Below are 14,904 nucleotides of genomic sequence, written 5' to 3'. Positions count from 1 at the left end.
AGGGTACGCAAAGAACCAGAAAGAGACCTGTGTGTGGCAACATGGGGAGAGTTATCGCTGATAGATGTGGCTTAGGAGAAACATAAATAGTGCCCCTTTTGTTCTGGGTAGCATTCAGAAAAGACCTTGGGAAAGAAAGGATTGGTGGTGGGACAGGAGGTAACCTTATCCCAGAACGCTGCGTGGAGCAGAGGATCTACACAGACCTGAATTTCTACAAATCAACTGGAAGAAGATTGCCACCTCGTTAGGGCATCAGGAACTGGGTAAGCGGCCACGGACCTAAATGGGTGCCCAAGAAAAGGTGATATAAAGGTAAGAGATGGGAACGCTGCAAGGGACAAGCTCCTGGTGGAAGCTCAGCAGGGGGCAAGCACTTGAGGTGCTCGAGCTGTGTGGGGGAGACGATGCAACATCTGGGCTCCACGCCAAATCCAGCTGTGTTTGGGCACCCAAAATCCTCTCCAATAAAATATATGTATATATATATAAAATATATATAAAAAAATCAGAGGCCACCAGCGCCGCGCAGCCCCCCCACAGCAGAGCAGGGCGGGAGAGCCTCGGCAGGGGGCAGAGCAAGCGGCGGCGGCTCCCGGCTGGCCCCGTGTCCCTAGGGGCGGCTCCTCCACCTCTTCTTTCCCCTCCTCCTCCTCATCTTCCTTCTCCTCCTCCTCCTCCTCCTCCCTCCCCTCAGCGCCCGGCGGGAGCCGCCTCACGGCGGGAGCCCCGCGCTGAGGCGAGGCGGCGGCGTGAGGCGGGCTCGGCGCCATGGAGCGCTACGAGAAGCTGGGCAAGGTCGGGGAGGGCTCCTACGGCGTCGTCTTCAAGTGCCGCAACAAGGACACGGGGCAGGTGGTGGCCATCAAGAAGTTCCTGGAGTCCGAGGAGGACCCGGTGATCAGGAAGATCGCCCTGCGGGAGGTCCGCATGCTGAAGGTAGCAGCACCTCGCCTCCTCTCACCCCGTCCTGGGTTTGCGTTCAGCCTCTCTGCTTCCTTCCCTGAGAAAATAAAAGCTCAGGAATGTTTGCAGTGGGTCAGAGCCCGGGTTCGTGTAGCCCACCCTGCTGGCAGTGGGCCAGGAGAGTGCAGAAATGAGGAGAAATCCAGGAGAGGATGGGGTAAGATTTCCTTGCACAGCCCCAGCTGCTGGCAAAGTTTCTAAGGCCAGAGGCTTAGCAGGCGCTCACGGGCATCTTCTGCTGAGTTTAATCTCTTTCTACACTCATGTATTCATCCGGTCTCCATAGCATCCTGAGGCAGCGCCACAGCCGTCAATGTGCTGTGTGAAGAAGTATTTCCCTTGATTTGTTCCAGACTTGGTGCTGGGTGGCAGCACGCAGCGCCCCGGTTGTGGAGGAGACGTGGGGGGTTCCCTTTTTGCTCCAGGGTACTCGTGGTTTTATACGCCTCCGGCATCTCCCCATCTTCAGTGAGCTCCCTTCCCTGCAGAAGAGCAATGTAAATGTTTTTTGACGTTGAACTGATGAAAGAACAATAATTATAACGTGTTGGGTTATTTTACATTTTAAAATAATGTAGAATGCTTTCAGTAGGATGCTTTTTTTACAAGGAATGCGCATTTCAGCCTACAACACGTTCTTGTAGACTGTCAGGGATTTAGGATTTTGAAGTTAACAGAACCCCATAGAAAGCTGCAGAGAAAGATGTTGTATTTTAAGACTTCTTTCCCAAAACTGATAGTTCCTTGGTTGCTGATTTCTGCCTGAGGCTGTTCCCAGCCCTCGCTGCCCGTTGGTGTCACAGCGGTCGATCGCTCCTTGCTGTCCCTGTTCCCTTCCATGGAGCTGCCCTGGTTTGCTTTTTGGGAACCGGGTGACTTTCAGGCTTACAGTAAGTGCAGGATTTCAGCTGGTTGCTGTATTTCTTGTATTTCTCCTCTCCAAATCCCTTTTGTGCTCTCAGCTTGTCTTTTATTGAGCATTTATATATAAATGAATGATGTAAGTGTTATTGCCAAAGGAATATGAAGGCCTGATTCCCTACCTGCTACAGAAAGAGGTAAAGAAAGCCTGAATGTGAGGCTCAAAGAGTCATCATCTAGGAAAAAAATATTAATTTTTCAGTTAGGTTATGTGGAGAAGCAGCCTCAGTTTTCTCCTTTCTGAAGCAAAGGGATGAGAGGTGGCTGGGTTGTTTTAGTAAGCGATGCTGGAGATGCATTCAGATTGAAATGATCTAAGAGATCTGAAGAGGAAAATAATCACAAAGTCCCTCGTGCAGATGGGCAATGCATCACCCTGCAGGGTACAGAGCAGCACAACTGCGGCTGGCCGTGGCAGGACCTGTGTCAGGGCGGTGTTGATTTTAACAAGTGCAGACCTGCAGAGAGAAAAGTCTTTTCAGCTTTTTGCCTGTAAATAGCAACAGTTTGTTTGCTTGTTTGTTGAGGTGGTTCCTTGCTCAGGCAACAACTCAGTGGTTGTCAAAGATGCAGTGAGGTTGGGTTTCATCAGAGAAGAACGTAGGGCTGATAAATCACCACCATAGGGCTGATAAATCACCATTCTGCACAACAAACGCCTTGTAGATTCAAGGGCTTTGTGGCTGGGAGCCGTGGGAGGCGAGGTGGGAGAGCGAGGCTGGAAGCAGAGAGCCAAAGACGGGTCCCTGCCTGCTCCCCGTGCCGTAGGAGCGGCTGAAACGCCTGCTATCTTCACACAGGAGTAGCTGTAACCATGGGGAGAAGCCCGCAGGTTTGCAGTTCCTTTGTGTAGAGAGCTGCCGGCCTGAATGCCTGCAGAGCCCTGACCTGAGGCTGGCTGTGAGCAGGGCGTGGGGCAATGCCAGGGCACGGCCCTCCTGGGGCACCCCCTGCAGGTCCCGTGCCCACCAGAGCTCATTCCCAAAGCTGTGTCCCCCCTGAGCAGCCCCAGCCCAGCCAGACCTCGTGCTTCGAGCCCGAGCTGTCTCCCTCCAGAAATCCAGCTCCACGCTCTCGTGAGGATGGCCAGGACACAGAGATGGTGCCTCGACACAGCCAGCTCCTGCGACAGTCGCTCCTGAAGGCGATACCACCAACCTGTTAATGGCAGAGGTTTCCAGAGGTCTCCTGTTACCGTTGGTTTCCTTTCTTCTTGCGTTACAGTCAGCTGGCAACTCTTCTGGCCTCGCCTGTCCCTGAGAGGGGACACCTACCAGAAAGGACCAAGGAAGTGAAAAGGAAGGAAATCTTGGTTGTTATCTGGGTTTGATCCATGCTGGCACACACTTTACACGGTGTGGGCAGGAGCCCTGGCCCTTCGCAGGGGCTGAAGGAATGGTTTGTGTGGGTGGTAGGAGATGCTCTTTAGAAAGATCAGCTCCTTGCAGCCAGCTGCAGGACTGAACAGCCACGTTCCATACACCCGTGGGGCCTGCGGGCTGGCTTGAGGGCTCGGAGTAGTTTGGGTTCAGTACAGTGCCCCCGGAGGCAGTGAGCTCCCTGGAAGGTCTCTTTGTAAGGAGCTTTTACAATGATGTGTTTAAATAAAATGCATTCCGTGATCCTTCACCTTGGGGTTCTGTGTTCTAAAGCCTTGGTGCACGTCCCTGCAAGCAGTGTGGATGGGGCCGTGCATCATCCGAAAAGAAAAACCAACGTCCCTCAGCTGCCTCCCTGCTTTCTACTCTGAATGCTTTGTCTTCACCCCGTGGTTGAAGCCCACTTCTAGTCCTGCCCCAAAATACGAATAAAAGAATAGAAAATGAGGAGGTGCCGTAAATTTCCAGCCTAACCTCTTGGAAGGTGCATCTAAAACCCTGCCCTGCTCAGGTGTTTGTATGGTAAGGATCTGTCTGAGCTCCCAGGGAGGGGAAGCCCTGGTATGAGCACGGGAAGTGAACTGAGGGGCAAAAGCAGCAATAAAAATCCTGATTAATCCATCCAGATGCTGACAATAAAGTGGAGAAGCTGCAGCCAGATGCTTGCTTTATGCTTATCAGAGGAGCTCGTGGTGTCCCTAAATGTGTGTTTGCCTTAAGGGCTCCTCCCGTGTGCCATTTCCCCGCGTTGTGCTGTGCTTCTGCAAAAGGTTTCAGCTCAAGGAATTGAGATCCTGGGGGGGGTGAAGGCACCGCATCCCTCACTTTTCCCCAAACACCCCCCCTGCCATGCAGTAGCTAACGAGTCCTTCCACTGTGTTACAGCAACTGAAACACCCCAACCTGGTGAACCTGCTGGAAGTCTTCAGGAGGAAGAGGAAGCTGCATCTGGTCTTCGAATACTGCGACCACACGGTGCTCCACGAGCTGGACAAGCACCCCTGGGGGTGAGTGACCTGTCCCGCACTGACAGCTTTCAGCAGAGGAGGCAGGGGGTGTCCACGGGAGCCCGTTGCTGCTCCGTAGTTTCCAGAGGGATTTCGTTAAGAACAGGAGAGGTTTCTCAGTGCGGTGCCCAGGACTCGGGTTGCTATTGTGGCTCAGCAGCAACATGCAAAAGAATTGCTCCTGCCCTGCTCACCCAGGTGACAGGAGCACCGAGCCCGAGCATTTGGGTGCTCGTTGGCTGGCTCGGCAGCAGCAGCCCCCAGTGCTGAGAGATCTCGTGTCCTGCTGCAGAGTTACCTGGAGCTGTGCCTGCTCCTCTCTGCACGGCCTCAGAGAGCTCCGGAAGGTCGGAGAGCCTCCTCTTTGCACAGGCACTTGCACAAAGTGTGAGCTACGTGAGCAGAAGGCACATTCTCCAGGACAGGGTTTATTCTTTTGACACGTTAGGAAGGACACTCCCGCTAGGTAGATCACCCCTAATTATTCACCGTGAGCTGGTGCCGTGGAAATGCTAAGCACAAGTTCATAAATCATTTCACATGGCCTGAAGCTCAGTGAATTGCCTGCAGGAGGCTAATTTGGGGCTGAGTAAACAAGAGCCTGGTATTCTCTGTGTGAGATGGAGCTGTAGGAGAACAGAGCATGTGGCTCTGGGAGCTGCTCAGCAGCAGCCACCCCAGTTTGAGCCTGTTCACCTGGAACCCAAAGAGAGGACCCAAAACCCTCCTGGAAGAAAACATTTCACGTTTCCTTTGCATTCATCACAACAGCTGCAGTGGGAACGTGTAACACCTGGCTGCGGGCTTTGCTTTTGATCTGCAGATGGCCAAGGCTGTTGTGGTTGGGATTAAGATGGGTGGGCACATGTCTCTTTGCACAACGTTTCCAGGTAATTTGGCCAAATCGTCCCTTTCTCAGGCTGTCAGTGCAGAACTCATCACTCTAGGGTGTTGCCGCAGGGAACCTCAAGCTTTTCAACAGCAGTGCCAGCACAAGACCTTCAGCACTGACAGCAGAGGGGATCTTAAAGCCAGCCTCTTGCAACTTTTTTGTAATTTATTATTTATGATGAATCAAAATTTTTACAGCATTAGATATATGAAATAAAATTGGATTTGAGCTTGAAACTGCCAAGACTGTCACGCTGCCTTTCCTGGGGTTGAAGACCACTACAGGCAGACAGAGAAGAGGAGAGGAGGCTGAATTTTGAATTTTTAACAAATATTTTTTTCTCAGAAGCGATTGCCAGCCACTGGAGGAAAGGGGCAGAGACACAAACCGAAGTAGGGCCTTATACTCCTGTAGGAACATCCTTCCTGTCCCATTTGGGCACCTCTCCACTCTGCACAATGACACAACAACATGGCAGGTCAGAGCATGCATCTCCACTCTGGATCCTTCACTGCCTCCAATTCTGAGCAGCTGCAGAGGCAGCAATGCCCCCTGGCATTTCAGAAGGACTGCGAGGAAGTGTGGGGGCCAAGCACAGCCACGAGACAGGACTGGACACAGACCTGCAGGCTCTGACACGCCGTTACCAGGCTTATGCTGCTGGGACTGAGTGGTACGAGACGCTCTGCAATGCTCCTGGTCACCATAAATCCTCGTGTCTTACTGCAGTGGCGTTGACTTTCTCTCTGATGCTCCTGCAATGCTGGGAGGGCAGCCTGAGAGGAGAGCTTTACCTTCTGCAGGGCTCTCTGAGGAGGTGCAGGCAGGGCTCAGCTGCAGCTCTGAAGCAGGGGAAGAGGCACAAACAGCATTAACCATCAGCAGCCCAGCCTGACAGCTTCCCTGCAGTGGGGAGAGCAACGAGCTGAGGATTTTTGTGTGTTTCTCGTAAAATTTATAGCAAAAAATGCAGCTAGTGTTTGTCCTCTGCATTTTCTGACTTGGTCCCTGACTGCTTTGCTCAGACTCGTCTATGATTGTTTAGCACTCAAAGGCCTCCTCTTCCTTTTTCCTGTAATAGTGAAGTTATTTTTGTGACCAAAGTAAAAAATGTGCTTTTTTACAACAGGGTGCCAGAGCATCTAGTCAAGAGTATAACCTGGCAGACTCTCCAAGCTCTGAACTTTTGCCATAAACACAACGTAAGTCCCCTGACCAGCACTACCAAGTGTAGTAGCATGGCTTTGGATGAGAGATTCTGGTGCCATTTCTCTGATTATGGGGTTTTCATGGGAAGAAGATAGAGGTGCCATTTCCCATTTTCAACAGAAAACACGTATCTGAAATATTTGTGTGTGCCCAGAACAGCTGCATTTAGTCACACAGGTCCCTTGGGTTTGCTGTCGAGAAATGATTTGAACTAACGACCTTAAAGCAGCTTCCAGGCTGAGCAAGAATATATCCTTATATGTTCCCTGGGTCATGTTTCCTGTTGTATATATAACACGTGTACTGTTACAGCTGATGTTCAGAAAACTGGCTTAATGTCTCACCAGCTCAGACCTGAGCGAACTGCTACTGGTTTCCCAGCAAGTCCCTCTGCTGATAGTCACAGGAACTGAATCCTGTCGCCAGTTAAGAGGTTTCAGAAGTTAGATGCAGTAAAACAGCCGTACAGCCCCTCCCCTGTTTTCTTGAGGGAGATGAGAGCTCTGTGCATGGCAAGCGTTTTGCAGAATGCTGTGGGGATGCTTTAAGAGGCAGGGAAGGAAAGGAGCCTTTTGGAGAAGTCCATTAGGCAAACTTAGCTGGAGTTGTCTTGGGTTTTGTTTATCTGCCAGTGCTTGAGGTTTAGGAGGCTGGCAGGAGATTGCTCTGGAATGGGTGTTTTGTCTTTGCTCGAAGAATTATGTCCGGCTGAGACGCAGGAACTTGGTCATGGGTCTGTCCTGCTTCCAGGATTTGTTGTTTTGCTGCTTCTTTCTGTTCCCTCTCTCAGTCTGAAAGATTTAATGGAGTTTTAAAGCCAAGGAAACAATTAGATGCAGTCTGGCCTGCTGTACATCGCAGGTAATGAGTTTTTATGCAGTTGCCCTTTTCTGGCACTCCCTGGCACTGATTTAACAAGGAGCATTTCTGTCCTTGGGAGCAGACACAGTAATTTACCACCAGCTCAGCTAGGAGAAGCCCAAGGTGTTTGCTTTGCCAGCAAAATCCTTTGCTTGTCCACTAGATCATCATCAGTAAATCAGTTCCTGGACTTGATTGAGGAACTGATCCCGTGGAGCCCCACACACAACAGCCCCTCTCCTCGGGATCTCTCCTAATTGAGCCCCTCATTAGGAGTGTGCTATACAAACCTGCGTAAGCTGAGCTGATTTCTAGAGAGCCAGGTTAAGGTACACAACAACCCTTGCTCCGTAAACCTCGCTCCTCCTGCTAACTGGTTCCCAGCTGGTGCTGGGGAGCTCAGCCAGTACTGCCCAAGAGATAAGGATCTGTGCAGACGAGGCTGGGTGCACGGTGTCTCATCCCAGGCGTGGGGTACAGGCGAGGTAATTGCTGTGCCCAGCAGGACGTGACTTTAGCTGCTGCTAAGAAATGCTTTCGTCTTCTCTCTCAGCAGAAATGATTGCGTGGTTAACATTCATGGCACAATTTGCACGGGGTGTGTGGCTGAATGAAGAGGTTGTTTATCTGAGGGCCAGGTGAAATACTTGCTTGTAACCTTGGGTGTATTTTTTTTGTCTGTTTGTTGTTTGTTTCCAGTGCATCCACCGAGACGTAAAGCCAGAAAACATCCTGATAACAAAACACTCGGTCATCAAGCTCTGTGACTTTGGATTTGCTCGCATACTGAGTGAGTGAGAGAGGCCTGGGTACAGATCCCCAAACCAGTTTACGTGCAGCTAGCTCAGACAGCCAAACGCCTCTGTAAATAAACTGCATCAGAGCTCCCTGCCGGCACAGCTGTACTGCTGTGGTGCAGGAGCTGCTGGATTGCACCCAGCTCGGGCACCTCTGCGCTGCCTGCGTTGCTTGTGCAATGCTGGAGACCCAGCTGGAGCTCCCTGGCAGGAGGGCTGCCTTTGGCAGAAGGCACTGTCTCTGCAAACAATGTTTTCACATTTTCCGTCATAATAACCCCCTTCGTTTTTATTTATTTATTTTTTTTAGCTCTTGTTCAGACAAATCATGTGGGCTTTGAGAAGTGACCACTGGCTGGCACCGGGTCCTGCTGCAAAGCTCTGCATATTTTCAGTGCGAGAAAAATCTGGTCTTGATTTTCCCCAAACCCTAAATGTTTCCACGTTGGGTTCTGCTAGCGGCCGGTGACTCATCCTGTTCCTGTAGCTCTTCCCTGTCCAGGAGGTGCTCTCGTTGCTGCCCCAACATCCGTAAAAACCTCTGGCGGCTTGCCTGCCTCGCTCTGATCCCGCTCTGCTTTTTGTTTCTCTCCTCCCGGATCCACCCTCAGCTGGGCCCAGCGATTACTACACGGACTATGTGGCCACCAGGTGGTACCGCTCCCCGGAGCTGCTGGTGGGCGACACGCAGTACGGGCCTCCCGTCGACGTCTGGGCCATCGGCTGCGTCTTCGCGGAGCTGCTGGCTGGGGTCCCCCTGTGGCCTGGCAAGTCTGATGTGGACCAGCTGTACCTCATCCGAAAAACCCTAGGTAAGTGTCCCTCAGGGCTCCTGACGCCTCTGGCAGGCTGCAGCTGCCCAAGAAGTGGGTTCCTCTGTCCTGGGAATCAGCCAGCGGGAGGTGAATTCACCCAGGGGCTCTCTGCCTTTAGTAGGTGCCGGTCTGCTGAACATCGCAGGTGCCTGGTGGTGGCTGTGTGCTTGGAAAAGAGCGTGAACACTTTGTTTCTCTGTCCCACCTGCTTGTCTTTGCTCTCCCAGGAATTCTAGGAGCCACTCTGGATTTGAAACAGGTTGAACAAAAGAACAGTTATCCATTTAACACTTGAACTGATCCAGTCTCGTTGCTTCCTTTTAGTATTAGTGTGTAACATCTTGTTTATGGGGTGGGAAGGAACAACCCCCCCTGTTTAGATGAAATTCTTGGAACGAACACAGAACTGTAATTTTTTACTGAGCAATTTACAAAACTGTAAAGGTGACGAGTGGCTATAAACAAATGAGTTCCCTAGCCAGAAACCCAGTTTGATTGCTTCATCCTCCAGAATACATTCGAGCCACTGTTAGCTGAGCTATAGTTGGTTTATTTTTAATGACAGGGTCTCAGCCAGAAATCCTCTTTTGATCCAAGTGGTCGATGGAGGTAGAATCAACAGCGAAAAGCTCCTTGGCCAGAGCTGTGTAATTACGGTGCTTTGGCTGTTGCACTGGTTCTTTTTTTTAAATTCATTTTAAACATTTTGCTTGCTCCAAGCTGCTACAAACTTCAAAAAACAACGATGAGGCTGCACTGGGGAAACAGCTACAGCGTGTCTGCAGCGATGCTGCACTTCTGCCCTTTTCCACACAACATCCTCAGGACTGCACAAAAAGGGTTTCAGTAGGAGTTAAATTTTAATGAAGCAGGAACAATTGTGGTCGGTCCCCTTGAAGCAGTCAAAAGACAGCCTGTTTTTGCGCACAGGCTGCCTCGTGGGGATCCTTTCCCTTTGGAAAGGCTGAAGCAGAGCTTTGGTATGGCCGTGGGCTGGCAGGGCCCCGCTCAGCCTCCCTGCGGACACAGCCCAGCCAACAACGTGTGCCCACGTCCAAAGCAAACAGCGACTCCTGCCAGTCGCTCATCCCCGCCCGGGCAGCTCCATCGCAGCCCGTGTGAGCAGGGCAGCGAGCTGCTGAGCCGCTCTTGCTTAACACTTTGGGAAGGATTCCTGGCTGAAGCACAGCTCTGTGGTGTGGCTGGAGTTTCAGATCCCTGTAGGTGTTTGCACAGCACCCTCTAGCTATGATGCCTGAGCACGTCCCCGCACGCTGTCACTCATCTCCAGTTCAGCCAGCACACTGGGTGCTGGCACGGAGCAGATGTGGTTACAAACCTTAGTATTTCTCCCACCTCCTCCCAGTGCATTCTTCATTCTTCTCTTGAGGGGTCTTTCTGCCAGTGGAAATCCAAATTTGCAGTTTCCCAAATAATGAAGTGATAAGATCCAGGCATTTGGCGGGAGGAGATGCACAGAAATTTGTGTTTTTACAGCCCCCAGCTGCAGTGACCACAATTCACACTGACCACTGCTGCACAGCACAGAACCTCAGAGCCTGGAGGGGAAGAGGCACAGCAGCTGGGTGCTCCTGCTCCAGAAACTGCTCCCAGCAGCTGCATTTCTTGGCGTTATTTACAGCATGAGGCCCCAGGCAGTTGTGACTGCAGGCAGCTAGAGATGTGTGGCCCTGCCTGTCATGCAGCACAGACAGGTGGCTGTGCAGTCACTGGTGTGCTGGATGGAAGGATGTTTTCACAAAATACTTTGTCAGCTCACTTGATGGTAATTCCACCTCTTTACTTGTTCTCTTGGGTGCTGTCAGCCTTGTTCGAGGACCAGCTCGTTCAACGCAGGTGCTGTAAAAACAGCAAATCAATTTAACTTTTCTTTTTTTTCTTTTCCTTGGTCAAAGGGGATCTTATTCCCAGACACCAGCAAGTGTTCAGCACCAACCAGTTCTTCAGCGGGGTGAGAATTCCGGACCCAGAGAGCATGGTAAGAGCTCCCTTCGGATGCATTCCCCTTGCACCTAGCACTGCCCAGCAATCTATCTGTTAAGGAGACACAGTGCTTGCACAGAGAAACATCCCTGCCTCTTTTTCCCTAGAGTACAGGTTACCTGCATTGGATCTAGAGCTGGAAAAGTTTTACTTTTCATCTTGACCAATCCTTTTCCGTGCAGAACTTTTTCCCTACCCAAAAGCCTTGCCCGTGACTTTGTGCATGTATGCTACAATATTATTTGGAGGTGGCTGAACCCTTCTCATGACTTTTTAACTGATACCCTGTGGAAAAGCAATCAAACAAATAATTAATCTCTGCTCCTTCTCCCCCACTTCTGGTGGCACAGCAGCCAATCTACCTGTAATGGCAGGCAGCTCCCTGCTAAGCACATGAAGTGACATGCATTTGGGGAGGTACAGGTCACATTGCTATGGTAAGCTGGGCGTCTGTACGCTGGTGAAAGAAAAACTTGCTAACACGAGTACACTCACTCTTTCTTTTTCCTCCAGGAGCCACTGGAAATGAAGTTCCCCAGTATTTCACACCCTGCTTTAGCTCTCATGAAGGTATGCAAACTACCACAGAATGGCTGAGGTTGGTGGGGATCTCTGCAGGTCACTGGTCCAAGCCCTGCCTCAAGCAGGGCCACCCAGAGATGGGTGCCCAGGACTAGTGGAAGAGCTCTGCACTGAGACTTAGCAAATGCAATCTTATTCAGGTGGCAAATTGAGATTTGGCTACTGAATAATCAGATATTCGTAGGAAAATAGAGCTCGAGGGGACTTGGGGAAGACTTTTAATCCATTTCTCTTTTATCCACTCATCTTTAGCATGAAAATGGAAAACATTGCACTGTTAAGATGCACTAAATGGAAACTGAGGATGAATGAATGCATTAAAACTAAGGTGCAGCTTTCAATAGTGCTATGCTAAACACTGGAACAACACAGCTAGTTATGCAGTGGATTCCCATTTAAGAAAGCTGTTCTAGTTCAAATGAAAGTTATAGGCTTAACTGTTTTTTGAGACGTGATGGTTTGCTACACCACACAATTGTAGCTGTTCCTGTAGCCTCAGTTTCTGTCAATGCCTTGTGTCAGAAGAGACAATTGTTCAAAATTAGCTGCTTTGCAAGCTTTGTGCTGACTCTGAAAAGCCAGACTCTTAGAATTAATTTAAAAAATTAAGGCATATATCTGTGGGAATAGTTGTTGGTTGTTGTGAGTAGGTGGCATTGTGCAGACGGTTTTACCAAGTGTTCTGTGTGATTCTTTATTTGTTCTTTTCTAAGGGCTGCCTTCATATGGACCCTGCAGAGAGGCAGACATGTGAGCAGCTGCTGCAGCATCCCTATTTTGACAGCATTAGGGAGGCAGGAGATCCGGGGAAAGAACATGAAAAAACAGCTCGGAAAACAGCCAAGTTGACACGGAAGCATGTGCCAGGGGTAACGTTTTCATAGAAGTATTTAGTCTTCTTTGTCTAACAAGGGAACTCGTTTTCTTTGCTTGGTTCCCAAGAGTTGCTCATCCTGGCAGTTAAGGGAGAGGCAGAAGTCCCACACTGGACCAATCTAATTTTAGCCCAAGGAGAAAACGAATCTCCTGGCTAACGAGTAACTCAGTACAAACTGAATTCTGCATTGCAGCTCCGTTGAGTCACTGGAGATAAGCAGCACAGCAATGGGAAAGATCGGGTTTATCTAGGAACGTGCATTCCCAACAAAGTATAGCAGGATAGCTGAACATTTGGTTTAACTCAAGAGTTCTCTGGGATCTTCTTGATGCTTTTGAATCCCAAGTTATACAGATGGCAAAAATGCCCGGTTCTATTTGTAATTACTGATGGGATGTGAACCCTTGCTGACTTCCAGATGCTAGACAATGCAATGGGCATTTCTGCAACTGAAGTGGCCAAGCAAACATTTCGCTGCCGTTTCACTCTTTCCAGACTCCAGCCCAAGACTTCAAATCCTGCCCATGATAAGAGTCATTCAGCAGTTCTTTCTTCTAATGATGTACATTCCCCATGACAGCTGTAATACTGAGCTGGTAACATGCAGGGAAGTTGGAAATGCAGGACAGAGAACTGCTAGAGCATATAATTTCCTGGATCCAACTGACTCACATCTTCCATTTCTATGACACGGGATATAACTGTATTTTTTTTCCCCTGGATGTTTGGAAGAAATACCTTTAATGAGCTACTCTGGTTGCTGTCCAGTTGTAGAACACCAGATCCATGACTCATACTTTAAAAAGTATAGAATTACAGAACAAATAGTTCTGTAGCTTATATTCCTGTTAAAAAATGAAGTGTGTGCTTTATTCTCATTTCAAACACATACACACTGAGTAACTTCTGCTTTAGTTGCAGTGCCTGCCTCAGTTAACCAGCAGTAACGTTCTGCCAGCTCTGGACAGCAAGAAGTACTTCAGCAAAACAAGGAAATCAAACTACCATTTCCCTAACATCTAATGGATGGAAGATTAAAAACTACGTATTGTTCAAAATTCAAGTTCTTCAGAATTTATACAAGGAGGAGATGGGATGGAAAACTAAATTACTACGTGTTATGACATATAAAAGTGGTCTGTAAAGTAACGCACTCTGGGCCACTAATGGAAGGAAAGCGATGCACTCCAAGCTCCCGTTAGGCAGTGTTCTGTGTACAAAGGAAACTGCATTTGTTTTGCTTTAATTCATGATTGCATACTGGTTCAGAATTGCCGCAAACCAGTGTTTACAGTGTGAATCTTAAGAACTCTGTCGCCTATCTGTTGTCTGTAGTTCAGACTTGGCAGAAGACCTGCAACCTTGCCAAATAAATTGGAGACTCCCACCGTGTCAGAACAGTTACACTGTTTTAGACTGGGGCTAAGTAACTGATCCTGCATGGAGCTGTAACCTTATTCCCTATGTGCGTGGAAGACAGATGTGTGTGTTTATGGAGCCAAGACTGAAGCCAGGCTACCTAAGTGGTGCAGTTAGTTCTAAACCTGCTGAAACAGCACTGCTTTAAAGATATGTCTGCCTTGTGTACTGCTTTCTATATCATGGAGTATTAAAAGTACTGGCAATGACTTAGACTTAATGGAAGGCGTAGCAGGGACAGTTACCAAAAGGAGAACATAATTAATGAAAATCTATTTTTTCTTTAGTCTTTTTGGATTTTGTCCTACCTGTTTCTTCCTTGCATTATGAGGTTATTTTTATTTGCTGTTTTTGTCAATAGTGAAGTCACTTGCCTAGTGAACAATTGTTTTTATCAAAAACAATTCATGAATGTAATTTATAACAAGAGCCAGACACAGGCAGGAATTCTACCTAAGTATGTGTAGGAGAACAAACGTTGGGGTTTGTGTAACTTCAGAATGTAATGTTGTGTTTGAATAAAATAAATGTAGCTTGTTTTTCCAATTTACGGGATGTGGTTTACTGCATAAAATTTTAATGACGGTCAAGGAACATCCTCTTCCTACTTGCAAACTACAGCAGAAATGTTTTCTTTTCCCAGTGCTGCTATTTTAACCTTGAATGTTGTTGGGTGCATCAGTAGTTTTGGTTACACTCAAAAAGCTTTGTCCTTCCTGTATGGCTATTCAGTCACCTCATTCTGTGTACTTGCAAGGTACCCACCATCAGTTGCTGGACCTGGTCCTAGGCAGTGCAGGCTGGAGGGAATTTCATTTCTTGACACTATTCATGCCTGCTCTGTGCTAGGAGACACCATGAAGAATCGGCCCCACCATGCAATATTACCCTTTCCAGTGCTTGGCACCATTCACCTCAGGAGACAAGCGGACAATCAGGGGTAAGAAAAGAGAATCACAGTTCTGGCAAGGTAATCATGCTTGAGACATTACCACAAAACCTGCTTTCTTGAAGTCACCACCTACCGTCTTTCCACTGCCACTGAAGCTAGGAATTAGACTAAAAATGCTACATTCTTCCTGAGGGTGAATCGTTCTCCTACACAGATTTTAGCAGAATGTCAGCATATGGCAAAAATGTGAGCAAAGGCGTATATAGGAGAACCTGCTTCTCCA

The 14,904-nt window shown here is 48.9% G+C and overlaps 1 protein-coding gene across 2 annotated transcripts; it reads left to right on the top strand.

Moving 5' to 3' along the window:
- The first annotated feature begins 547 nt into the window (after window positions 1-547).
- On the top strand, window positions 548-14,279 carry CDKL1 (cyclin dependent kinase like 1). Of its 2 annotated transcripts, none has more exons than XM_068682244.1 (9): window positions 548-939; window positions 4,152-4,273; window positions 6,295-6,367; window positions 7,935-8,025; window positions 8,644-8,844; window positions 10,764-10,846; window positions 11,365-11,421; window positions 12,147-12,302; window positions 13,226-14,279. In XM_068682244.1, the coding sequence occupies exons 1-9, from the start codon at window positions 772-774 to the stop codon at window positions 13,331-13,333; spliced, it is 1,059 nt and encodes a 352-aa protein (XP_068538345.1). In that variant the 5' UTR covers window positions 548-771; the 3' UTR covers window positions 13,334-14,279. The 2 variants fall into 2 exon arrangements, with proteins under 2 accessions (XP_068538345.1, XP_068538346.1); XM_068682245.1 differs by lacking the exon at window positions 548-939 and adding an exon at window positions 948-1,123.
- Window positions 14,280-14,904: the final 625 nt, after the last annotated feature.

Source organism: Anas acuta, chromosome 5, assembly GCF_963932015.1.
Source record: "Anas acuta chromosome 5, bAnaAcu1.1, whole genome shotgun sequence".
Lineage (NCBI taxonomy): Eukaryota > Metazoa > Chordata > Aves > Anseriformes > Anatidae > Anas > Anas acuta.
The sequence above is the reverse complement of the archived record's forward strand: the minus strand, read 5'-3'. Positions and strand labels throughout refer to the sequence as shown.

Bases quoted from the DNA above. Each gene is read 5' to 3' on its own strand.
- CDKL1 (XM_068682244.1), top strand. From the start codon at position 772: ATGGAGCGCTACGAGAAGCTGGGCAAGGTCGGGGAGGGCTCCTACGGC. The intron at 10,847-11,364 runs GTAAGAGCTCCC...TTTTTCCTCCAG, and splicing joins TTCCGGACCCAGAGAGCATG to GAGCCACTGGAAATGAAGTT. The intron at 12,303-13,225 runs GTAACGTTTTCA...CTTCTGCTTTAG, and splicing joins CACGGAAGCATGTGCCAGGG to TTGCAGTGCCTGCCTCAGTT.